The 27,123-nt window shown below is 35.1% G+C and overlaps 1 protein-coding gene across 7 annotated transcripts in view; it reads left to right on the top strand.

Annotated features, from left to right (window-relative positions):
* The window catches only part of PHC3 (polyhomeotic homolog 3), a 77,308-nt gene that overhangs the window by 15,994 nt on the left and 34,191 nt on the right, over nucleotides 1–27,123 (top strand). For 4 of the 7 annotated variants that reach the window (XR_007127473.1, XR_007127474.1, XM_047730193.1 and 1 more), the window contains 5 exons: nucleotides 6,022–6,180; nucleotides 8,214–8,312; nucleotides 16,520–16,766; nucleotides 23,168–24,039; nucleotides 24,333–24,380. Coding sequence is in view for 5 of the 7 variants with exons in the window: in XM_047730193.1 (XP_047586149.1) it covers nucleotides 6,022–6,180; nucleotides 8,214–8,312; nucleotides 16,520–16,766; nucleotides 23,168–24,039; nucleotides 24,333–24,380 (1,425 nt within the window). In the remaining 2 variants the exon portion in view is untranslated. The remainder of the gene's footprint in view (nucleotides 1–6,021; nucleotides 6,181–8,213; nucleotides 8,313–16,519; nucleotides 16,767–23,167; nucleotides 24,040–24,332; nucleotides 24,381–27,123) is intronic. The other 3 variants (XM_047730202.1, XM_047730220.1, XM_047730239.1) reach the window with 3 other exon arrangements.

Here is a 27,123-nt window from a genome sequence, read left to right as displayed (position 1 = left end):
GTTTTTAAAAATTTTCTAAAGAGTACACTTATTGAGTCAGCGAGATGGTTTTCTAGATCAAGAACCTTAAAAATGTTTATTTTCCTCTAAAAATGTCTAAGTCAGATGAATCACATATCAAATGAACCTGTTACAGGTTTTTTTCTGAGAGAAGATTACTTGGTTATAACCAGTCATTCCCAGTGGTCTATTGCTAATGTTCTCATCTTATTACCTATTTTAGGAGGCACTTTAATCAAGGATTTTTAAAAATGTAATTTCAAGTGATTGAGTTTAGAAGTCTATTCCAAAACTTAATACTACCTTAAAGTAGAACTGTAGCCTGAATATTTGTATGGTCATGAGCAGCTTTAGTGCATTCTTGTGAAATATTCCAATAATACAGAAAAAGTGAAAAAGTGTTAAGTCCCCTTCAGCCTTCTTGAAGTCCTCTTCAGTCCTTCTGACTTCTCAGTTAGCTGGTTATCCCTCCATATCTTTACTTACGTATTATGGACATATATAGCATAAAGAAATGTGTGTGTATGTGTTAACATGCTTTTTTTTTATACACTGGAAACACAATATTCTGCATTTTGTTTTTTACACCCAACAGCTCTTTCTGTATTAGCACACAAAGGTCAATCTCACTCACTCAAGCTGTTGCATAGTGTTGCATGTATGGATGCACTTTATTTTATGTAACCATCCCCATTGCTGAATGCTGTATTTCCAGTATTTTAATTGTTTCAGCATTGCAAATTTTTTAGGATGTCAAAATCTGAAAGCAAATGGGAGGTTATGAGGTTTCTTGTTTTGCTGTTGTGTTTTTTTTTTTTTTTTAAGATTTTATTTATTTATTTGTCAGAGAGAGGGAGAGAGAAGGGGAAAGCACAGCAGAGGGAACAGCGGGCAGAGGGAGAAGCAGACTCCCCGCTGAGCAAGGAGTCTGATGTGGGACTTGATCCCGGGACCCTGGGATCACGACCTGAGCCCAAGGCAGATGCCTAACTGACTGAGCCACCCAGGTGTCCCTGCTGTTGTGTTTATAGCATGTATTGCAAATGGTAGAAATAATGGTTTTCTATAATAAGTAGGATTCACATTTTATTTCATATTATTAGTGAGAAAGTACAGTCTCTTAAAGGAAATCCTTCATGGGTAGATATTATTTGAGATTTTAATATAGCATTTTATATTTCTAGATACTTACTAATTACTAATTACTCATATACAAATCCCCACTGAATAATGAGGCAAGAAAATGTATACACTGCTTTAAAGTGGTAAAAACAGGGGTGCCTGGGTGGCTCAGTGGGTTAAAGCCTCTGCCTTTGGCTCAGGTCATGATCCCAGGGTCCTGGGGTCGAGCCCCGTATCGGGCTCTCTGCTCCGCGGAGAGTCTATTTCCTCCTCTCTCTCTGCCTGCCTCTCTGCCTACTTGTGATCTCTGTCTGTCAAATAAATAAATAAAATCTTTAAAAAAATAAAAATTAAAAAAAATAAAGTGGTAAAAACAATGTACTAAAGTGAACATTAAAAAAAAGGAAAATAGCATTTCTTCTCTGATTCTAAAGTTAGTACCTACACAGAAAAGACAAAAAAGATTAAAAAAATACACGTTATCCTAAATTTTACCCCTAGTAGGCATTATTCACCTTTACAATTTGGTGCTTATTCTTCCAAAGTGGTGTGTGTATGCCTATATATATGAGATTTAATAATACACAGTTTTATGAGTATGCATTGTTGTGTGTATATACATTTGCTTTTCTCTCAACATGTTTTTCATATGTGATATGTGTGTATACATGAACACATATTTATATAATTACGTAAATGGGATTGTACAGGATATGTTATTCCATATTTTTTTTCATTCAGCAGTGGGTTTTAAAGATATTTTCATGTCGTTGAATAATACAGGTATACATTATCCTTTTAATATCTGTGTACTATGTTTCTGTAGATATACCTGATTGATTTTGATTGGTCAAATGGCAGCAATGGTTTTCAAATGGGCTTTGGTTCTAGGGAGTACTCTGAGCCAAAAAGCCTATATAACCTTGTGTTGGAGGGACACCAAGATGTGATTGTGAGTTAAACAGCTTTTCTTTGTAGACATGGTTTTCTCTGGTGACTCTTGGAATTAGTGCTTCCATCTGGGAAGAGAGCTTCCAGGAATAAGGGCTCAAAGAGTGAGTTCCTTTAGGGAGTGTGGGGTTTCAGGTATGAAGTGACAGGATTGGCCAAGGCTTTAAAGGGAAAAGGAGTTAGGAATGTTGGGATGAAATTGACAGAGAATATAATGCTAATGATTTGAGGCCTTTTGCTCAGGTCAGCAGAGCAAAGCAGAAAGTAGGGAGAGCTTTATCAGTTGTGGAATGGAAAGGAAGGCTGTTTTTGTTTTGTTTTTGTTTTTGTTTTAAAGTTAGGCCAGTTGTGGAGGTGTACTTCTTGTAGAGATATAATTGCCCTCATTCATGGGTTGGGCATTTGTGAGTTAGACACTGCCTAAAATATTACCTGTTATGTGGAACTTAAAAATAAACATGATACTGGTTTTTTGATCTCACAACTTAGACAAAATGTAAATGCAGGTGGTTAGGAAGTTACTATTTTGTTTTCTTACTTCCTTTTTTCTTTTTTAAGAAAAAGAAAAGCATTCTGTTCATACTGTGTGTTCTGCTTCCTTAAAGAGCACTCTCAGGCATTTTAGCTACCAGCCAGTCATTTTTTAGAAAGACTTTTGTTGTGTTTCTGTTTAAAGACTGTGTGGTCTATCCTGACTACAGTTCATTCCTTCTTTCTCTCCCTCCCTTCTCTTTTCCTTCAGTCTGAAAAAAAGTGCCATGGCACTATTATTGCAGTGACCCAAATTTACAAGCTATCAGGGTGTAGGAAACCACTCTGAATGCCAAAATACGTGAGTCAGAAAACCTGGGTCCAGTTTTATCCTGCTAAGTGATTTAATCTTTTTAGTAAGGCTTTAATCCAAAATGTCCATTCGTAGACTTGTAGGAGAACAGTAAGTTTTGGGGGGGCTTACTAATAACTTATTATGTAGCATATCAAAACTAGAGTTGAACTAATATCACCACACTGTCTCTGCATTTTTACTCTGCTTTGTTAGGGATGCTACTAAGATTGTTTTTTTTTTTTTCCCCCTCATTCACACTGATACTCTTTATGATGAGCTTATATATTACATTGAAACTATGAAGTATGTCTTAAAATAACATGGTATTCATTAACTTAATAAACGTATTGAAAGGAAGTACTTTTGTAGATATTGGGTATATGAAGATGAATAGTTCATAATCCCTACCCTTATAGAAATGATTGTTTAGAAGGGTGAGATAGAAGTATATGAATGATAACAAGCAAAAAGGAAGGGAAATAGTTCTGTGGGATGTAGGGATGCCTGAAAAAACTTATTAGAGCAGATGCTTTTTGAGAGAGAGTTGTTCACTACGTAGGTACAGATGGGGTGGGACCTGTGACTAGGGGGATGCCCAGACCAGCCCAGAGCATTGTTACTAGGACCACAGAGGTGTGGAACATTATGATATTGCAAATAACTTCATATAGCTAATGTGAAAGGTGTGTATGAAGGAATGGGAGGAGTGATGCTAGAATGTTATCCACATTTTTAAATAGTTAATTAATTAAATCAGGGAAAGATTGCCAAGTAGAAGGAAACAAGATTACAGGCAGGGAGGTCAGTTTGCGGCTGTTGAAGTAATCTAGCTAGAAGTGCCATAGGCCCAGGCTCTCAAACTAAGTGATTAAAATGAAAACAAAGAAAATAAAGGTGTATAAACAGTAAGGCGTGACTGGTTTTGTATGTGTGGTAAAGGAGAAGGAAGAATCAGGATGACTTCCAGATCATCCATTTTGTAGGATTTTAGTAGATGCCAGTGATGATTCGAGAAGCTGGCTTAAGAAGGAATAATAATGGTGTTTGAACATGTTGAATATGAGTTGATAAGAGATACCCAGAAAGATGTGTTCTGTACGTATGTGGATCTGTAGCTCAGAATGAGTTTATAATTAAGGATTCAGAGTCATCAGGTTTGAGTTTTTTGCAATTGTGGGAGTGTGGGTGTGGTAATCTAGGAGTTCAAGAAGAAAAATGGTGGGGGTGAACATTTTGAGGTTGGGCCTGAAAGAAGAGCTGGGAAGAAAATTGAGAGGGAGTGGTCTGAAAAGATCCATTGAATTTGTCAGATGGGCGGCGTTGGTGATTATTGCTAATGTGACATTGGTGGTGTGCTAGGAGCAAAAAGCATATTGCAGAATAATTCTATGTATTGTATTCGTTGCCTTTATGCACTGAATTATAGATGTACGTATAATGTATTTTATTAAAATTAATAATACTTTAAAGATACAGATAAGTTTAGAGAATTAGTTAACCAACTCTTGTGTACCCCCTATACAGTTTTTTCAGTTTTTAAAAAACTTTTAAATTTTTGAATAATTATAGACTCATAGGAAGTTATGTAAAACCAGCACAGAGAGGTCCTCCAGTATGGCCTTCACTTAGCCTCCTCCAGGCGCTTGTTCAATTTACCAGATGTCTTACTTGTTCAGTTTACCAAATGTCCTGGACTGGTTTAAATGCTAATGTTTTGGGATGGGTTATGAAATTGCAGGTAGTGTATATTTGGATTGTGTACCCCCCACATGGTGCAAGCCTGGGGTTTTGATTCTCATAGGAGCCTTTCTCCTTCCATTGGGGGCAAGGCAGATGGCAGGCTTCCTTGCTGGTTCTTAGAGCGTATGAGTGGAGCTTTTCCTGTTCTCTTCTCACATACTGAGCACCCCTTTTGAAGATCTTGGCTCAAAATAGGGGTTTTACCTCTAGCTCTTTCCTGAAATAGGCTCAAAATCAGGTCTTCTATCTTTAGACCAGTGTGCCCTGAGATTGCCTTGGTGCTGGGTGTCAGCTAGAGTTTCTTCCTTTCTGGAACCTGGGAATTTCCCTCCCCCTCTCCTTTTAGGAGTTCAGTTGTGTTCTGGTATTTCATGTTGCTTTGGCATTTCAGTGAGTATATTTGGGCACATGGCTATATTAGGCTAGTCTACCTTGTTGCTTGAATCAAAAGCTTAAAAAACTATTTTATAACTTCTTATTTCTTGAATTTATTCTTTGTTCACAAAAAGTACTTAAGATCAGGTTATATTACTTATTAAAATATTTATTTTTAAAATGGATAATGCATAAAAATTTAAAAAGACCCAACCAGAAAAATGAAACACAAAAAAGAAGAAAAAAAGGGTAATATATGCTTGTGGTATGAAATAGGAAAAATAAAAAAGGGTATACACGTCTCCCTTTGCCCTTTACTTCCTTGTGAAGTTTCCCTTCAGAGATAAGACCCATTTATAAGGTTCTCATATATCCTAGAGGTAGACTCTGAACTGGTTTTCTTTTTTCTAACAGCAGTTATAACTTTACAGTAATGCTTATAATTTAATTTTGTAACCAGAATTCAGGATTTTTCCATCTGTTTGACAAGTAGCAATTGTATTCTCTTTTTTGAGAGCTTTTGAGAGAGAACATTATACTAATTATATGTTATATGTATGTTTATATATATGTGAATGGATTATCTGTGTTTTAATTTTGTTTGCCTGAGAAATCCCTCAAAATGTGACAGAATCTGACAAAATAGTATAAACTGTTGATTCAGATGTTTTAAGTTAGTATGTGGAATATTAAAATAGTGGATCATTAACCCTAATTTTTGAGAGGTAGTGGAAATGATATTTTAAGATAGTGAAATCTTAGTGAATGAAACACCTTGAGGATATCCTTACAAATTATCCTAATTACTACTCAGTACATACTGTTGTTTGCATATGTGCAAATAATTGCCCAAAGAAGTGAGGGAGGCTCTGTCATAGATGAAGCCCTCTCTTTTAGGTTCCTTAGCCATAGTTTATACCATTGATTGCCTAACTGCAGCTTGGTGAAATTCACTGGCATGGAAGCAAGAAATGGAAGCCTATGACCTAATATGTTTTCTTCCTTAGATCAACCTCTCCACTTCTCCTACACCTGCACAGTTAATAAGCCGTTCCCAGGCTTCCAGTTCTACCAGCGGCAGTATTACCCAACAGACTATGTTACTAGGGAGTACCTCCCCTACCCTAACGGCAAGCCAAGCTCAAATGTATCTCCGAGCTCAAATGGTAAGATATGAGCTACCAAATTTTTTCAGTGTTTAAGGACTTGAGAGAGATCGAAATGTTTCTTGATTTGATGCAATAAGAGGCATTTTTAATACTTAAGAAATGTTTAACAAATTTTTTTATATGTATGTGCTTAGCTCTTATACATTTACATCATGAAAAATTCTACTTTTAATTGGTAGGGCTTCTTGGTGTATCAAATAGCAACATTGGGAAGCTAACAGATTCTGTAACATGAAGTGACTGTTTTTTAAATACCGAATTTTATTTCAAACTTTTTTCACATCTTAACATCTCTGAAATTGAGGTGCATTTATAATTGATGGCATCTTACAGTTAAAATTAATGTTTGCAGTGATACGTAGAAATATATATGAAAAATCATTGTATATCTTTGACAACTTAAATTTGATTAAATAGTTAGCAATGTTAAAAAGTTGTGGTTAACTATAAGTTAGAATTTATACTGTGGCATCTTCTTAAATCTGGATTGGAGTTCCTGGTAATTTACCAGATAACTTTTAGCTTTGGTTATTCCCATCTTAAACTTAACAAAATATTTGTGTTCTTATGTTCACTTTGATCTTTTGTTAATACAGGAATGTTAATTTGGCTCTTCTGTATTTGAGTACCTACTGATTTCCTAGTTTACCTGTTGAGCTTCTTTAAGGCGTTGGTTAGCATTTACTTTATTTGATGTCTGCAGGTAGCTAGACAAGAGCTTTGGTCTAGTATGTATTTACTTATATTCTTTTTTGTCCAATGAACTAAATATATATCTGGATCCCCGGTTCTCCACTAAAATTACAAAGAAAGTTTTCCATCATATTTCTAATAGGAAACAATGCATGACCCACCTTTTATTTACAGATTATTCAGTGGACATTACCATACTTCTGTGTTTTTTCCCCTAAGAGATCTTATTTAATTAATAATGTGCTTTAAAATTAGGCTGAATCATTTGAAGTGACTACTTTTGACCTCTTTATAAAACTTACAGTTTCTTATGGTTCAAGCTAAATAGAACAAACATCTTCTCTTTATTTTTAGTGCTTTTAGTTGTTTGTTCTGGCAGTTACCTTCTTGTGAAAGTTATACTTCATTGTTTAATTCACTTAAATTTAGTATTATAAAGAACTGAAATTTAAAAGATCCTATAGTCAGTAATTTTAACTTAAACAGTAACAGTTTGAGGACCTGAATAACTCCTAATGCAATTTTAAAATAGAGTATTTACACACTGTGTGAAACGACTATCATAATATACTAAATTGGATTGGATAATCTCTGCGTGGATTGATAGTGCCTTTATAAACTAATGGCATTCTGTTTTAATATTGAAAAATAACATTTGAAGAGACGGTGATAAGTAAATAAATCGAGTATGTCTTCCTTCCTTATTTATTTGATGTGAAGCTTTTTTGCAGGTTGTTTTGTTGTATTTTGACGTGGCATTTACATTTGGAATGAATATTTCTTTATGACTAGTTTTAAAATCAAGAGCAATTTGGTTTGTATTGTAGATCCCATGTAGCTGAGTGAAATACTGTAGTATGGGGCTTAGTTATCTAAGGAAGTGATAAGGAAGACTGAAAAGACTCTTGTGTTTCTTTTCAGGTTTCTCACTGAAATTTGTATTCAAGAGTGGTTGTCTATTAAAAATAACTTCATTTTAGAAATCCTGCCATAGTAGTTTCTGAGCTGGGAAAAGTTTGAGTAAATAATAGCTTATTTGGGGTAAAATTTGGTATGAGGATTTCATATTACCAAAATACATTTTCTTTTTGGAGCACTGATTTATTTTTCTACTCATCAGAATCATGAGCTGTTTCAAAATGTTTATGCTTTTTTTTTTTTTTTTGAGTTCTGTATTAGAAACTTTTCTTTGTCATGTAAAACCTTTTGCTTAGAGGACAGTCCTAAACTGCATTGTCTTTCTGTCACAAATTTCAGTCTCTCTTGCCTGCTATACATTGTGTGTGGGACACGTTCTTTTGTCTTAGGGTATTTTTTTGGTTTTTCTGTCTGTACAGCTGATTTTCACACCCGCTACCACTGTGGCTGCTGTACAGTCTGACATTCCTGTTGTCTCGTCGTCATCGTCATCTTCCTGTCAGTCTGCAGCTACTCAGGTGAGCTTGTCTGCTTCATAATGTGGTACTTGAGGTCTGGATCTTTAGGTTAAAGATAAACATACATTGTGTTTAAGTTGCTGATGATTTCAGTGCTCTTTATCCTACATTTTGGATTGGAATTTAATGAAATACTGTGAGAACTTCAAGAAGTTTTGGTTACATAGAAATTACCATTAAGCACAGATATTTAGGTTATTTGACATTAGTGAAAGTTAATGAGTTTTTGCTATAACATGGTATGTTTAGTTTTATTATAAAGCAGGCTTATCGTTCTTACTATGTGAGTTGTATTCTTTTGTGTAGATTCCTTTGCAAGCAGTTGTGTAATAACTAAGTGAAGATAGATTTTAAGTTTAAAAATGAATTGGGGAAATTCTTAACTTAAAAAATGGAATAGAATATTATTTTGTTTGGTACTATGAAAAAAACCTTAATTTTCTCCTCACACCATTTACAAAAATATTCTAGAAGTAGAATATAGACTTAAAGGTAAAGCCTAAACTATAAAACCTCTAGAAGAAAACATAAGGATTATTTTTATAGCTGTATGGTACGCAAAGCTTTCTGACGAGATTGGGTGCATTCAGGATGGTATGGCCATAGACTAGGCAAAGCTTTCTTAGGACACAAAAAGCACTAACCATAAAAAAAAATAATAACAAATTTGAATTTATCAAAATTAAAATCTTCAAAAAACATTGTTACAAAAGTGAAGAGGCAAGCTACAGACTGAGGGAGAATATTCATAATATGTATGTCTGACAAAAGAGTTGTATCCAGAATATACAAAGTAATGCTTATAGCTCAGTAAGATCAGTAAAAAATGGGCCAAAGATTTAACATTTCACAAAGGAAGGTATACAAAAGTCCAATAAGCGCATGAAAACATGTTCAACATCAATAATCCTTACAGAAATTAAAACCACAATGAATATCATTGCGCACTCACTAAAATGGCGGAAGTGAAGGAAACTTCATAATACCACATGTTGGTGAGAATTGGAGCAGCTGTAATTTCATAATATTCTTTGTGAGAGTGTAAAATGGTGTCACGACTTTGGAAAACAGTTTGTCAGTTCCTGATAAAGTTAAACATATACTTAACATGTGACCTAGCAAATCTGCTTACAGTTTTTTATTCTGAGAGGTTTGGAAATGTATATACATATAAAGATATGTAAACAAATATTTGTAGCAGCTGTATTCCGAATAGCCCCAAACTAGAATCAACCATTGTCTTTTAACTGGTAAATGGATAAACAAACTGGAATATTACTCAAAAATAAAAAAGGGACACACTCCTGGTGCATCTCAGAAACATCATAATAGCAAAAGAAGGCAGACACCAGAGAATATCTACCATGTGATTTTTTTTTTTTTTTTTAAGATTTATTTATTTACTTGAGAGAGTGCATAAGCAGGAGGGGCAGAGGGAGAGTGAGAGAGAATCCCAAGCAGATTCTCCACATTGAGTGTGGAGCCTGAGCAGGGCTGGATCTTACAACCATGAGGTTATGACCCGACCCAAAACCAATAGTCAGGCGCTCAACTAACTGCTCCCCTGTGATTCTTTTCACTGAAATTCCGGAACAGGCATGGCTAATTTATAGTGAAAAAAATTGGTGGTACCTGGTTCAGAAGGTGGGAGAGATCGGGGACAGGCATGGGTGAACTTGTATGTGATGGAAATGTTCCATATTTTCATTAAGGCGTTTGTATAACTCTTTGAACTGTTTCTTCATTTTATTGTAAGTTACATCTCAGTAAAGTTGACTAAAATGAATTAAATAAATTTTATTTCTTAAAATTAATTTTATTTTTTTCAAGTAATTTCTGTACCCAGTATGGGGCTCAAACTCACAACCCTGAGATCAAGAGTTGCATGCATTATGGACTGAGCCAGCCCAGCACCCTGAATAAATTTTAATTAAAACAATTGAGTAGGGGTGTCTGGGTGGCTCAGTGGGTTAAGCCTCTGCCTTCCGCTCAGGTCATGAATTCAGGGTCCTGGGATCGAGCCCCGCATTGGGCTCTCTGCTCAACAGGGAGCCTGCTTACCCCCCATTCTCTCTGCCTGCCTCTCCACCTACTTGGGATCTCTCTCTCTCTCTGTCAAATAAATAATAATCTTAAAAAAAACAAACAAACATTTGAGTAGAAGGGATGCCTGGGTGGTGTGGTTAGTTGAGCATCTGACTCTTGGTTTTGGCTCGGGTCATGATCTCAGTGTCATGGAATTCAGCCCCTCTTCAGGCTCTGTGCTTGGCAGGGAGTCTGCTTGAGATTCTCTCTTCTTGTCCCATTGCTACTATCCCACGCACACACTCTCTCAAATCTTAAAAAAAAAAAAAAATCCAGTTGAGTAGGATATTACTTTGTATGATACTATTTTGGTATTTTTTTTCCGTAGCTAATGTTTTAGACCGCATATGGCAGAAATAAGTATAACTTAGTCATCGTTGGCTTTTTGTTTTTAATTTAATCTCAATTTTTTTGGTAAAAGTTAAAAAAATTAGTAGTAATGTTCTTTGGTACTTTTCATAGAACCTCTTTATTACTTTATTGAATAATAAAGGCCAATTTTCAATATCAGCATATAAAGATGATGATCAGTTAAACTCAGGTTTCTCCTAATGTGCTTTGTGTCCATCCACAATTCCTTAACGTTTTTTGTACTTTAGTTTCCATATTTACAAAATGAGACCTTTATTACCTTTAAGGTTCTTTGACCTCTAAACCTTTATGATATCTCTTTGTGGAGTGATTTGTTGAAGTAATGATATTCCTGTTTTCTCTTGGTTTTATAAAACCAATAAAGTTAGACCATAATCACCTTTCAGGACATGTTAAATTTTATTTTTTATTTTTTCTTGACTTTGTTTCAACTAAGATTTTATTTAACTTATAAAATGCATACAATAAAACAAGATAAAATAAATTGAAAACATGCATGAAAAAAGCAGAAATCAAAATAGAAAAGTGGCACAGAGTTAGGAGTGAGGGTCCTCTTCAAGTTACACACATGAAATCCTCCATGGGTTTAATTTCAGCTCCCACTTCAATTATTTATTAGTTCTATTAGCCAAGTTATCAAACATTTTTATCATATATATTTGTGTGTATATATATATATATCTATACAGTCATATATACTTGTAGGGTAAGTTGAAGAATGAATAATAATAGATGTGTTTAGTGTCTAGAACATTATAGGTACTCAGTACTTTTTTTTGCAAAAGGAGGAATTGAAAGACTTGGGTTAAAATTCTGACTTCAACAACTGCCAGCTTTGTCACTCACCAGTTGATTGATTTTGAACAAGGTTGTAGTGTAGCATACTGTTACAAGTTTGGACTCTAGAACTAGACTCTCCTGGTTCAAGTACATGCTCTGCCACTTTTTCATTATATATCATTGACCTCTCCCTCAGTTTCAACAATATAAAATAAATATTTATAAAATGATTCACAGGGTTGTAGTGAGGATTAAATATGTTAATAATTGAAAAATAAGGGGCGCTTGGGGGGGCAGTCAGTTAAGCATCTGACTGTTGGTTTCAGCACAGGTGATGATTGATCTCAGGGTTCCTGAGATGGAGCCCTGCGTTAGACTCCGCGCTCAGCAGGGAGTCTGCTTGAGATTCTCTCTCCCTTTTCTCCCACCACACTCTTGCATGCACATTCTCTCTCACAAATAAATGAATACATCCTTAAAAAATAATTGAAAAATAGAACAGTATCTGATACTTAGCACTCACTAGATGTTAGTTGTTATTATTACCTATGCTGAGCCTCAGGTTTTCTTTTTCTAAAGTAAGTTCTACACCCAGTGTGGGGCTTGAATGCATGACCCTTGACATCAGGAGTCTGCATGCTCTAGTGACTGAGCCAGCCAGGTGCCCTGAGCATCAGTTTTTTTTTTTCTTTTCTCTTTTTTTGGACATTCTAAAGCTTTCATTAAAGTATAATATACATCCAGAACATATATGAAGTGTTCAACAATCTGTACCAGAATATGCTTACATCTCAACCACCCAGACCAAGAGGGAGAAACTTACCAGGATCCAGAAAAGCCTCCCTGATGGCCTGTTTTGGTCCTGTCACTGCTGCCCCTCAAGAGTCACACTATCCTGATCTATGTTAGTTTTGCCTGTTTTTAAGCTACATTTAAATGAAATTATGTTGGATATAATTTAAGCCTCAGTTTCTTCACTGTGAGCTAGAATAGCTCAGACTTGTGAAAAGGAATAAATGAGACAATACTCAAATGTATTTAGCATAGTGCCTGGCACATAGCACAAGCCACTAATCACTATTTTTGTTATGTATTATCTAAAGATAAGTCATGACCTCACTTCTTAGCTTTCAAGTAGCTAATAGTGAAGAGAGAAAGGTAGCCATTTAAGTGATTCACAGTTTCCAAGGTAAAATAAACCAGTTGTTAGAAAAACAACTAACATGCTCTCTAGAGAGTACTCTAGAGTGTGTCTTGTGTGTTCTCATGGAGAAAACCTCTTAGAGTGTCTTTAGTAGTACCTTTAATGTGAGCATAGTCAAAATAATTTTATAAAATTGGCTCTTTGGGGTCCAGTTTGATGTGATACAGGTATGTGGCTCTGTGATAATTTGACTTAATTCAAGGATAGACTTTGAAAAACTAAAGGGATGGATTGACCTTTAGGAATTTGTCTACAAATGTTTTTTCTTTGCAGTGCTTTTGAAATGGCAGTAAATGAAGATGACAGTGGTAGGGGATGCTAATACTTTGCATATTCTAGTGGTAACTGTCCTCAAATTTGGGGCTGTTAGTTTTGAAAAACTTTGTGCTCCACTTTGTTAATTTTTAAACTTAATATGAAATTTTTAAAACAAAGAATTTGTAATTGAGAGATGCCAAAGTTGACATTTTATTTTAATGCTCTTTTACAGAAGTTAGTATAACAGTTAATTTTTTCTTAGTATTAAAATTCATTTGTAGCATACTGTCCAAAAATAAGAAATTTGGAATATCTTACCCTTATTTACTATTTTAAATGCACCATCCCTTCTCCCCACCATGACCAAGAAAATAAGTAAAAAGTCTGACTTTCAGAAAGATAAAGGACTAAAAGTAGCAAATCTTACTTACCAAGGCTATCAGGGAATGCTTTTAGAATTGAGGAGAAAATAATCCTTTGGATTTAAAAGCTAGAAACTCAGCTCTGCTGTTGGCAGTGTGACATTAAGTCTTAGTTTCCTCATTTTCAAAGAAGGGATGTTACACAGTAATTCACACAGTATTTGTTAGAGCCAAATTAAATAATAGATATGAGTATTTGAGTAACGCACTATAAAAATGTAATGTGTGAAATTAGCAGAAATAAATCATGTGCAACCTAGATTTTTTAAAAGTCAGAATGTTTCCATAATTTGATCATAGGAAAAGTTCAGATGAAATGAAAGTTGGACATTAGAGAACTATTCTGTATCTAGAAAGGGTGGATTCTTCTCAAAAGGGAACGTCTGTCAAGGACATCTGAGTATGTGATCTTTCTATTAACAGCTGAATAAACTCTACTGTACTCTGGGAGTATGGTTGACATGTTTTGAATTTATTATAAATATTTAAGCCAAGATGACCATAGTTATTATGTGGCCATACTCAAAAATTTATTCATATAGATAATGTATATGATACATATAATAAACACATACCTGCATTTTCTTTCAGAATTCCAAAGAACAAAATTATTCTATAGAAATGGATTGCTGCAGGTTTAGGGTTCATTGTGTGAAATCCTCATATACTGTGAATGTGCTTTTTTTTTTTTTTTTTTTTAAGATTTTATTTATTTATTTGTCATAGAGAGAGAAGCGAGAGTGAGCACAGGCAGACAGAGTGGCAGGCAGAGGCAGAGGGAGAAGCAGGCTCGCTGCGAAGCAAGGAGCCCGATGTGGGACTCGATCCCAGGACGCTGGGATCATGACCTGAGCCGAAGGCAGCTGCTTAACCAACTGAGCCACCCAGGCGTCCCGTGAATGTGCTTTTTATTTGAAAGAAAGTTTTCTCGTTTTTCAGATTATAATTTAGCCTTTGAATATCATTATGATTTGGTTCACTTCTAGATCATTTATGGCTGACGTTCAGTTTTATGCTGTTTTTTCCCTTACTTCTTGAAAGACTTTAATGTGCCTCCACTAGATACTGGTTGAGATTTTTTTTTGGTTAAATATGAACAGATTTTACTGCTTGCCTAAAAAAACTGTAAATAGAACTAAACACTTAGCAAAAAAAAAAAAAAAGGCAGTTAATATATATTTTAAAATCAGATGTAGGAGAATATCTCAGACTTGTGGAGTTTCTGTTATGTCTGTAGCACTGAACTGTGGGGAGTACAAAAATGAATGTCAGAGATGAGAGCCTGCCAGCAAGTGTCTCAGCATTTCACAGACACATTAGTAATTCTAAAATAAGCTAGACATATGTCAGTGCTGTAGGCCAGTATGTCCAAATTCTGTGGGAAAGGCATTGTAGAGGAGAGGAGAAATTATTTCTAACCAGGAATTTTGGAGAGGCTTCTTTGGGAGAGAGTGGGATTTTACTGGGCTTTGAAGAAAGGATTGGGCTTCAGGAGAATGGCATTTTAGGCAAGAGAAACTTGAGCAGGGGTTCTCTCTGAATGGAGGAAGTATAAGGTGTATTCTGAGAAGGGTGAGCAGAACGGTTTGGCTAGAATGTGAATATTGTGGATTAAAATAGTGGGGAATGGGGCTTAGAGTGGTTTGGGCCTAGACTGTGGAGGGCTTTGAGTGGCAAGCTGAGAAACCTGGATTTTAGCAATTTTATTTTTGTATTAAATTTCAGTAATACCACAATTATTAGTCCACTTACATTGCTATGAAATATTTTACAAAAATCTGAGAAGGTGCTCCATATGGTCTCAGAAAATTCTTTCAGTAGTTTAGAATAGACTGATTCAAGCCTCAACTGCTCTGAAGTGAACATTTGTTCAGCACCTGCTGTTTGCTGCCCACTGCATTTGGCACTTAGGAAGAGAAGTTTTAGCCTGTATCAGTTAAATGATACAGTTGTAGAGACAGAACACACATGAAACAGGAATGTGCATAAAGCAGCAGTATCTCATTTGCTTTGTCACTTTAGAATCTTTTGCTTCAGTTTCCTTCTCAGGGTCCGTGCTAGCATAAATGTGTTTAATGCATTCATTTCCAGATCGGTAAAAGGTTGGGCAGCTATTGGAGAGGCATTTTCTGTCTTACCTTTGGAAATGGTATAAACCTCAGGTGAAAGTCATTGGGGGATGATCTTGCTACCATCCAGATTGGTGGTATGTTTAGAATAGCCCTGGGTGTAGACAGGAGTCATGGTGTCTTGGTAGACAGGAGTCTACTCCTGTAGACAGGAGTCATGGTGTAACCCATTTCGAGGCCCCATTCGAAAGGTCTTTTCAGTTCATGAGAGCTAGTTCTCAAAGCCGTGTGAGTATTCCGTAACAACAGGACTTTAAAAAGGAGTTGGGATATGCTTTTAATTATCACAGTGGGCAGGTGATTTGATGAATGAGTTTTCTAATTTACAAGATGAGTGTTCCCTTATAACCTCTGTAGAAGGGGTAGTTTTTGTTTTTTTCTTTTTCTTTCTGATCTGTGTGAGGATGACAGTATTGTATATGCACACTCCTAACTTCTCACAAGAGTATGAAGCACTTGTAACCTTCAAGGTTTCACACTCTTGGCCTGGAGGAGTCAGAGTGAAGTTGAAGGGATTGCTCCTTCTCTTACACACCCTGGGCTCTTCTGCCACCGAGGCTTTGATCAAGTTTTCCTTTTTATCTGGAGTACCCTTCTCTCTCCTTCCCTTCGCCTGTCTCTGAGCTGGTAACTTCAAAATGCAGTATGTTGCAGTGTGATTTCCTCGTATATATAGTTCATTTGATATATATATATATATATATATATACACTGTTTTCATTTTGTTCTTAATGATTCCCTTAATGTCTTTTAAAAAATTTTTACTTAATATTTAAGGTATGATTACTTAGAATAATAACTCCCCTTTCTTTTAGGGTTAATCAGTCATTTCAAGTGCTTGGAACTTGATATGTAAAAAACATAAATGTATTGTCATTGTTGTTATAATGGTAATGATTATTATATCTCAATTAATTCCATCTGTTTCATCCTTATTTTTTGTTGTGTGGTTCTTAGGTTCAGAATTTAACATTACGCAGCCAGAAGTTGGGTGTATTATCTAGCTCACAGAATGGTCCGCCAAAAAGCACTAGTCAAACTCAGTCATTGACAATTTGTCATAACAAAACAACAGTCACCAGTTCTAAAATCAGCCAACGAGATCCTTCTCCAGAAAGTAATAAGAAGGGAGAAAGTCCAAGTCTGGAATCACGAAGCACAGCTGTCACCCGGACATCAAGTATTCACCAGTTAATAGCACCAGGTGGGATAAACTTGTTGGAAATAGTTGGATTTTTCACTTTATCAGCAAGCAGAGCAAAACAAAAGATGACTATTACGTGAACAAAAATACTTTTAAAAACATTTTTAAATGTGAATTTCATGAGTTTAAAAAAAAAACAGTATTGTAGTTGAAAAAAGAGAAATCAAAAGAGCCCAATAGCTAAAACAAATAATAATAATAAAAGAATTTTTTTGGTTAATTGACATTTGATTAACATCTTCATTATGTGCTGGTCTTTCATTGTATTGGTAAAACCAATAGCTTTTATTTTTTATTTATTTACTTAATTAAAAAAAATTCTAACTCCTGTAGAGTTAACGTACAGTGTTATATTAGTTCCAGGTGTACAATATAGTGATTCAGCAATTCTGTATATTACTCCATGCTCATCAAGAAAAGCGTACTCTTAATCCTCATCACCTATTTTACCTGTTCCCATCTCCCTCCAGTCCCCTCTGGTACCATCTGCTTGTTCTCTATAGTTAAGAGTCTATTTTTTGGTTTGTCTCTTTTTTTTTTTTCTTTGTTAAATTCCACATATGAGTGAAGTCATACGGTGTTTCTTTCTCTGAGTTATTTCACTTAGCATTATATTCTCTAGCTCTGTCTATATTGTTGCAAATGGCAAGATTTCATTCTTTTGTATGGCTGAATAATTTGTGTGTGTGTGTGTGCGTGTGCGTGTGTATCACATCTTCTTTAGCCATTTATCTGTTGATGGACACTTGGGCTGCTTCCATAATTTGGCTGTTGTAAATAATGGTGCAGTAAATAGTGATGTAGATATCCTTTCAAATTAGTGTTTTCATATTCTTTGGGTAAATACCCAGTACTGTGATTACTGGATTGTAGGATAGTTCTATTTTTAATTTTTTGAGGAACCTCTGTACTGTTTCCCACAGTGGCTGCACCAGTTTGCCTTCCACCAACTGTGCCAGAGGGTTCTTTTTTCTCCACATCCTCGTCAACTCTTGTTTCTTGAAAAACCTTTTAGTTTAAGGAAAAAAAAAGATTTGCCTGTAGTTTATTTAATAAGCTTTAGTGGGACAGAACTAAAAGCTCTTAAAAAAGCACATTTTTTTAAAGTTATCATTAGTAAGTGGAGTTTACCACTTTACAAAAATAAGGATTTTGCATGATTATTTTTTTTACGATGTTGCTTTTTTTCCATCTCTGAGAGGAAGATGTCAGGCAATCAACTAAGTCATTTTCATTCTTATCCACCTTTGAATCCCATATGTGCTCTCTCTGCTATCCACAAGATGAGATCCTTCATGGTTCTTAGGCTGACATGTTGGGGCCATCCAGAGTGAGTTTCCTTACCACCTCTTCTGTTCATCTCAGAATGACTCAGTGTTGAGCTTCCTTCACTTCTAATAAGATAAGGAGTTACTCGTTTTCTACTTTAAAGTTAACACTGTTTGCTTGTGTCACCAATTGCATCTTTTTTACCAGCTCCTAACCTTCTCTTAAAGTTGTTATAGAATCTTTTGTCTCTCGTGCTGGATCCCTTCCTTTGCTTCTCAACCGTACTTGTATCTCTTCTGTAATAGATCTGCATATGTTTTTATTCCAGTCCAGCTATTGTTTATTGAAAGTGTGTGTGTGTGTTATGCACTGGGCTAGACACCACATATGTTTCATTAAAAAAAAAAAAAAGTCCTCCCTTAATTCAACTTCATCAAGTAAGCACCTTCTTTCTGTCTTTTTATAACTACGTACTACTTTTTAAAGACTCATTTTATACTATTGAAGTCTGCTTTTTCTCCACCTAAGTCTGTTTTTCTTGCATGTTTCCTCTGTGCTAATATTGCTTGCATTCTCTGTAGTACCCAATCTCAGTGTCTTAGAATTGTTTGATATTCCCCTAGTTAGAAATCTCTCATCACTTCGAACTGTGTAGTGTTTTTATGTTTCTTTGTGGTCCTTTTTCTCTTATAGTTATTTGTATACTTACTAATCTTAGTTTTTGTACTGTATAGTAAGCTCTTTGAGAGTAGGATGATAATAATGAACACTTACGTGTCAGGTACTTTACAGTTATTAACTTCTTTAATCCTCTTTCGTTTCACCTTTTCACCCTTTTTTCTTGACAGCACTAAGTTGTGCCTTATATGTACTTATTTACATTAGGTGGACAGTAACTATTTGGTGGATTAATAGTTGGTCTATTTTTCCACTTGAATTTTGGAAATTACAGCACAATTTTTTTTTTTCCCATTCAAACTGGGTATCACTGTTTGGAATTCTTAAATCTGAATCTTTATAAATTAATAAGTCCATTCATAGTGTAGTGTGATGTGAATTCTTTTTTATAAACATCTGTGTGCCTAGGTCCTGCTCTCTGTATGGCTTGATAACAGGATTTTTGTACTCTACTGTTTAGAGTATTTTCAGCCTCAATCCAGCCTCTGGCCAGTTTTGATAGGTGTCATTGTGGAGCATTAGTGACTCGCACTTGACATGACTGCTTGGGACAATTTTTAGTGATTATAGCTTTGATAGATTATAATGGGGGGTAGGTTAATTTCCTTCCAAAGAGAATGCTCCCTTTAGATAAAGCTAGGACCTCTTGCAGGGTTAGTTAGTTCAAGCAAGGAGATTACTTTTAGATTTTCACTTCTCCTGAGCTCCCAGTACCTGGTTCTAAGTTGACAATTACTCTTCTGCTTTTCTTTAATTGATAGTGTGGTAGGATCCCTATCATTGCCTTCCTCTGATGGCCAGTATTTTATGTAGGTTTGGAGGAGACCAGTAAGCTAAAACCATCAGACTCTCAGGACATTTGCAATGCCAAAATTAGATCTCTTAAGTGTGTTAACCAAACTCCAATTTCCCGTGGTGGTGTTGATTAGAAGTAAAACCAAATGAAATACCCTAAGCCACAAAAACCTTTGCAGTTACCAAACTTATAAATTCACTCAATCCTTACACTGCAGTTATTCAAAGCAGTTTGTATCTTCTGGCTAGGCAATAGCTGAATTTTTCCACTCTTAGTTTTTCTGCTTGTGTTGGTGAGAAGTTAGTCTGAAGTTAAGGGATTTTTTTGGTTTTTTTTTTTTTGTTTTTTTTTTTGTTTTTGAGATTCTTGGTAATTTATCCTGTTCCTCAGTTAGAAAATGCTTATTTATATAGGTCATTTTCAAATATGAAAAAAATCTACTGGTATTCTACTGTAGCATAGACTAATAATTATTATAATGGATATGGTTATTGTTTTCTTATACTTATTTCTAAGATGCTAAAACCATTTGGTTTTCTTCATTTCTTCTTGAATTTGTAGCTCTCACTTGGTAGTTAATCTATTTTTAATATATAAAATAAAGGTGAATTTTAACCATATGACTGGAAATTATCACTAACTGTATTCGAGTTCAAGTTTTTATAGCAGTTTTTAGAGCTTTTATGACATCAGTTGGAAAAAATATATACCAAACTTTTTGTAGACATTAATTTAATATGTAGTGAAAAGCCTATGCTAGTCTGCTCAGGCTGCCATAAAGGATATCATAGACTAGGTGGCTTAAACAGTAGAACATTATTTTCTCAGTTCTGGAGGCTGAAAACCCAAGATCAAGTTCTGGCAGTGTTCATTTTTTGATGAGAGCTCTCTTCAAGGCTTGCAGATGGCTACCTTCTTGCTGTGTCCTCACATGGTCTTTCATCTGAGTGCTGGGAGAGAGGATAGTGAGCTTTTTGCTCTTCTTGTAAGGACCCCACCCTTCTGAACCTCATTTAACCTTAATTACTTCCGTAGAGGCCCTATTACCAAATGTAGTCACAGGAGGTTTAGGGTTTCAACATACGCATTTTTGGGCACTCAAATATTCAGTCCATAATAGGAACCCAGACTCAGCTAGGGACTCTGGGTTCTTTTACACCCAGGGCTGCCCCTCAATAGCTGGGTGATTTCAGGCAATGGATTTAACTGGCCAGTTCCTTCTCCAATAATATATTGGATTAATGTAACACCCTGCCTACCTCATAAGGTTGTTGTAACTACTTAGTAAAATAATGTGTTTAATAGTTTACAATAATATATAATTATTTAATAATATATTTAACTGTAAGTAATTATATAAAGAGCTCTATATATGTGAGAGATGATGCCAATCATTAATTCTCCAAATAAAGTCCATCCTGACAATAATAAAAGGTTTATTAAAATTGGAGAAGTTAACAAACATGGTATCATTCTCCAGAGCACTAGGGCTTTTCTTACACAGAAGTATTGTTTCAGATAGCCTCACAATTATTCTCTAATATATTTTCTTGTCACTTGGGCTTAGGGACTAATATAAAATATATAGATTCACTTTGATTTCTGATCAAAGAAAAGCTTAATTTAGGTGAAAGTGTTAATTGAATACTATTAAATTACTAGTTCTAGAGTATAAAAAAAGATCACTTACTGGGATGCTTGGGTGGCTCAGTTGGTTAAGCAGCTGCCTTCGGCTTGGGTCATGATCCCAGCGTCCTGGGATCGAGTCCCATATCGGGCTCCTTGCTCTGCAGGGAGCCTGCTTCTCCCTCTGCCTCTACCTGCCTCTCTGCCTATTTGTGATCTCTCTCTCTCTCTCTCACATAAAGAAATAAATATATATGTATGCTTAAAAAAAAAAAGATCGTTTACTAACGAGAGCTGAGAAAGAACTTTTATTCCATAAATGTGATACCCATTGTACATCAAGAATATGGTATTTTAGTTATAACTTTAAAAATTGAATTAAAGTGGCTGTTTGCTGTTATGATGGCAAAACCTCTATTTCCCCTTATGTAAAAGAGGAAAAATAATACCTACCTATTCCACAGGCATTTTGTGAGAACAAATGAGAGAAATGTGAAAGCACCTTGAGCCCTTTGAAGGAAAGGCACTCTAGGATTCTGAGATTTTAATTGAGTGCCCTGTAGTGTAGAGTCCTTATCAACACATTTATAAAGTGCTGGCATAAAATTTTCAGTCTTAGTTTGAAGTGCTAGTCATGTGAAAATTACTTTGTTAGGTGAAAGTTTAGAATGGATCTCTATTTTTTTAAAAAATAGAATTGGTGGATATTTTTTGAACCTTTTAAGTGCCTGTGTTTTGAGATGTTAATCAGATGTTAATTTCCTTAAAGGACCCCCCAATTTTAAATGATAACTAAGCAAATGCAAGAATGTTAAAAAGTTGTTACAAGTTTTTATAAGGCCTTTGTCACAAATGTGGTTAGTAGATGTAAGATATTACAGCCTTTATCTTAACATTCTGAGATTAAGAAGGTTTTGCCCTCTCTTTAGACCTATTTTAAATGCGTACAGCCTTTGTATGATAGTAAGAAATCTTTTCAGTTTATCTTCTAGTGAACCCTATTTCCATTTATATTTAGAGAGGGTTTCACCAGCACCTCCCTCTGCGTAAACATACATACTAGTGTGCAGAAGAGGCATGATAATGGACAACTATTTACTACTTGATTTTGCTAATTCTTATATATACTATCCCTGTTGTGAGTGACTCCTCTGTGGAAAAAAAACGGATGCTGTCTTTTATAGATTACTGTAAGGTTTTTTGTTGTTTTTGTTGGTTTTTTTTTGGGTGGGGCAGGGGAGAAGTAAAACAAGATCCTTTATTTAGACAGCATGAACTTATTGCTGCCCAACTAGTGTTGTCCTGGGTTTGGAATGGCCCCGGAAATTTTATTTCTTAGTTACACTGATTATTCAGCAGTGCTGTAGAATTCACACAAGTGTTTTGCTTAGCTAAATTAACTTGTTATACAAAACATTTTCTGTTCCTGGGTCCAATAATACCAACTTTTCATCTTGGCTCAAATTTGGAAACTTACTTGGGAACCTTTATAAATAATTACATTGGCTGTTAGTTGGAAGACTGTTTAGACATAGACTAGAAAGTTATGAGACATTTATTTTATGAATTTTGATACTGCATTTTTATGATTTTGAAGTTATTTTTATAGATCTTATATTTGTTCTGGGATACTCCTCTTCTCCCCAGAGAAGGAATTCAGATAAACTTTGTTTAAAGTTAATGCAGATTTTCTGCTAACTTCAATAAGAATAAATTTAATAAGAATAAATTGTGTATATTTAATAATTTAATAAGAATAAATCATGTATATTTCAGATGTATGAATCAATTGTTTTAGGCCTTTTTTTCTTTTGGGGCTTATTACAGCTATAGTCTGTTTCATGAAATCTTAGTTTTCCAAGGAAAAGTTGTTTGTCATTCTATTTTCAAATCACTCTTGTCGGGAAGACTTGTAATAGATTTTTGGTGATTAAGACCTTCTGATGTGAAAACTTTCCTCTTTTAGATTTGTTTATAAATTTCTAGGCTATTTTTGGAAAAAAATACTAATTGTCATTTTTTTCTCTCACAGCTTCATATCCTCCAATTCAGCCTCATCCTCTAATAAAACATCAGCAGATTCCTCTTCATTCACCACCTCCCAAGGTTTCCCATCATCAGCTGATATTACAGCAGCAGCAACAGCAAATTCAGCCAATCACACTTCAAAATCCAACTCAAGACCCACCCCCATCCCAGCACTGTATGCCACTCCAAAACCATGGCCTTCCTCCAGCTCCTAGTAATGCCCAGTCACAGCATTGTTCGCCCATTCAGAGCCATCCCCCTCCTTTAACAATGTCTCCTAGTCAGTCACAGTCAGCACAGCAGTCTGTAGTGGTGTCTCCCCCGCCGCCTCATTCTCCAAGTCAGTCTCCTACTATAATTATCCATCCACAGGCCCTTATTCAGCCACACTCTCTTGTGTCCTCGGCTCTCCAGCCAGGGCCAAACCTGCAGCAATCCACTGCTAATCAGGTGCAGCCTACAGCACAGCTGAATCTTCCATCCCATCTTCCACTTCCAGCTTCCCCTGTTGTGCACATTGGCCCAGTTCAGCAGTCCGCTTTGGTGTCCCCAGGTCAGCAGATTGTGTCTCCAACATCACACCAGCAGTATTCAACCCTGCAGTCCTCTCCAATCCCAATTGCAACCCCTCCGCAGATGTCGGCATCTCCTCCAGCTCAGATTCCACCACTGCCCTTGCAGTCTATGCAGTCTTTACAAGTGCAGCCTGAAATTCTATCCCAGGGCCAGGTTTTGGTGCAGAATGCTTTGGTGTCCGAAGAGGAGCTTCCAGCTGCAGAAGCTTTGGTCCAGTTGCCATTTCAGACTCTTCCTCCTCCACAGACTGTTGCGGTAAACCTACAAGTACAACCACCAGCACCTGTTGATCCACCAGTGGTAAGCCCTTGGAAGCTCTTTGACTTTCTTGCTGAACTGAGAGTAAAAACTATTTTCTCCCATGTTATGTTATATTGCTAGATCTAAATGCCTTTGAATTTTAAAAGCTTGAAATTTCCATCTGTCAGTGTCTGACAAACATGCTGTATGGGCAAAAAAAAAAAAATGCCATTTGTTATAGTATGGTTGCATGCTTGATAATTTGTGATGGTTATTAAAGTCCCTCGTTAATTTTATTACTATTTAAACAAATCCATCTGCTATCTTTACAGAGTTGATTTTTTTTCCCCAAGGGAATGCATTTGAACCAGTGTCATCTGCACAAAGTTTTTTCTCTTAAGGTGATTATCCTTCATAGATCCCTTCTGTTGGCTTGTATGTTCTTAAACGTATGGTTTATCTACCTAACCTTTTTGGTTGTGTGCATTTTGAAGTCCTGGGCCTTTATGGGCTTTGGTTTCAAGGTGGAGGTATGCTTGTATGATGTAATTTTGGGGTAAAATTATATTGTGTAATTAAATTTTGTAGAAAAGACATTTACTCCAGGAGAGAATGCAGCTTTGCGAAAAACATTAACTGTAGCCCATCTTTTAGAATTACTAAACTTCTGATTTTTAAATTTCTATGAAGGGAAGAGATATACTTTAAATGTTTCTCATTTAAAAAGCTAAAAAATGCTGAGTGGATAAATTGAATACTGAGGAGGAAAAAAATCAATTGGGAGGAATAAAAGTTCTGAATAATTGAGATCATGGTGAAATTTATCAGAATAAATCTCTAGCAATGGTACATGTTGCCTGGAAAAGAAAATTAGCTTGAGGAATGTTTTTTTTAAACATTGTCTATGGGGCACCTGGGTGGCTCAGTGGGTTAGAACCTCTGCCTTTGGCTCAGGTCATGATCCCAGAGTCCTGGGATCAAGCCCCGCATCAAAGCCCCGCAGGGAGCCTGCTTCCTCCCCTCTCTCTCTGCCTGCCTCTCTGCCTACTTGTGATCTCTGTCAAATAAATAAATAAAATCTTAAAAAAAAATAAATAAACATTGTCTAAAAGACTTTTCAAATTTGTAAAATAATTTATAATAAAAATTGAAATAAGGTCTCTAAATGTTTAGGCAGAATGCTCAAATTAATAATGAATTTATAATTGAGGAAAATAGTCTTCCCAAAGAAGGTTTCATATCAGATTTCACTGAAAAGATTTTATCACTTAAAATTAATAATCATTAATTCAGAAAGGAAAGGAGTTTCAAAGTCTCTTCCTTAATGGGAAACATTTTAGTTTTCAGGATGCAAATTTATAGATTCTTTATTCTTATCATCCCCATTGATGTTAATAGGCATAAAGAAATTGACTTCCACTTCTAATTTACCTTTATTAAAAACAGCTCAATAAGAACAATAGGCATCTAGAAATAAGTTTGTCATTCATTTCTCATGTATCTTTTTTTAGATTTTTGAAGAATTTACAATGAATATTTTAATATAAAACATAGGCTTCCAAGTATATAGTAATTTCTAAGAAATTTTAAATTTATATTCTTTCTAGCTCAGTGATTTGGGTTTTAATAAGTAAAAAGTAAAATTTCTTAGTATGCCTTCTAATTTTCTAATTGTTTTTATTAGGGGAAACTTTGGAGGAACATATTTGGGATAGGAATACCAACATAATAAGACATTAAAGCTAAAAAATTTGAGGTCTTGGTAGTTCTTGCTGTCTTCTTTTAAAAACAATTTTTTAAAAAAAAAATCTAGATTTTTCTCATTTTTGGAAGTTTTTGTTTTCCCTCATGAAAGAGTAACTTACGCTTTTGTCACTGGTGTGCTCATACTTGCTATGGATGTTCCTATGTTATTTTTCTTACCTTTTATGTTTCTTTTAGTACCATACCCTATTTATTAAGTTACTCTGTTTTTCTTTCATTGCCTTTGATCTCATTTTTTTTTATCAAATCATGTTTCTTCATGAATTATGCATCTCTTTACAGTTACCTGGTTGTTTCAAATATTTAAAGATAATGTCTATTTACTTCTTAAGAGATGTGAAATTTTAAAAGATTAAGTGTGAATTGTCAAAGTAAAAGTGTATTTTTAAAAAAATATATTAATAAAAGATACATTTATAAAACTAAGATTTTTCATTGACATTTGGGTATGATAAGATATGTGAGAGTAGATAATTTGAACTAGTAAATGTTCTACAGTTTATTTAGGAAAGGAAGACAGATGGGACTAATGTATTTTATTGAGGTAAGTTTGGCACTCACTGCTGGTTTTAGAATAGTTGTAGTTATGAGCTAAACAGAAATTGTGTTGTGCAGTCTTCTAATGATCTTGTAAGTAAAACCTCCATTTCTTTGCTTTATTCAATATTTTAGTTGTTGCACTTGGATTTTTTTATGCTCATGGTGCCAGATGTCTGTGACAGATGTTGTTGCCTACTTCTTTTATTAACCTGTTTTGCCTTTACATAGCAGATTTGGAAGAAAGTATATATAGTTAGGCTTACCTATAAAGAATGACAAATATTTTATAATATTCTTTGATGGATTATTTCAGTATGTGCTGTTTGTGTTATGACTCTTATCCTTTAAAACTCTTAAATTATTTTTTAAAACAGTTTTTAAACTCAAAAATCAAACTTAGATTCCTTAAAAGTTACTGTAGTATGTTTTAAAAACTTCTGACAACATTAATATTAAAGAGAGAATTTCAACATTTTAAGAAAAGATGATATCTAATAAAGGAATGTTAAACAGATAAAATTGAACTGGTTGATAAAATCATACTTGTCTAATTACCTCTGAATCAACATCCCTACCACTGCCAAGTTAAGGTAATCCCGACAGCAGATGCTCCTCAGTAGAAGATTTTATTGTTTTTTCCTTTAACCCCCTGACATTTCTTTTGGATGACTTTCATTGTAATGGACATTATTGTCATTAAAAAAATTATCATTGTACTGTATAATAATCAGCTGTTTTTACTTCTAAGCATCCAGACATAAGGCAGGGAATCTCTCAGTGAAACAAGTTTCCAGGTGCAGGGTTGGCAGCAAATAACTTAAAAATGTAGTCTACTTTGTT

This window comes from Lutra lutra, chromosome 1 (assembly GCF_902655055.1).
Source record: "Lutra lutra chromosome 1, mLutLut1.2, whole genome shotgun sequence".
NCBI lineage: Eukaryota > Metazoa > Chordata > Mammalia > Carnivora > Mustelidae > Lutra > Lutra lutra.
The sequence above is the reverse complement of the archived record's forward strand: the minus strand, read 5'-3'. Positions and strand labels throughout refer to the sequence as shown.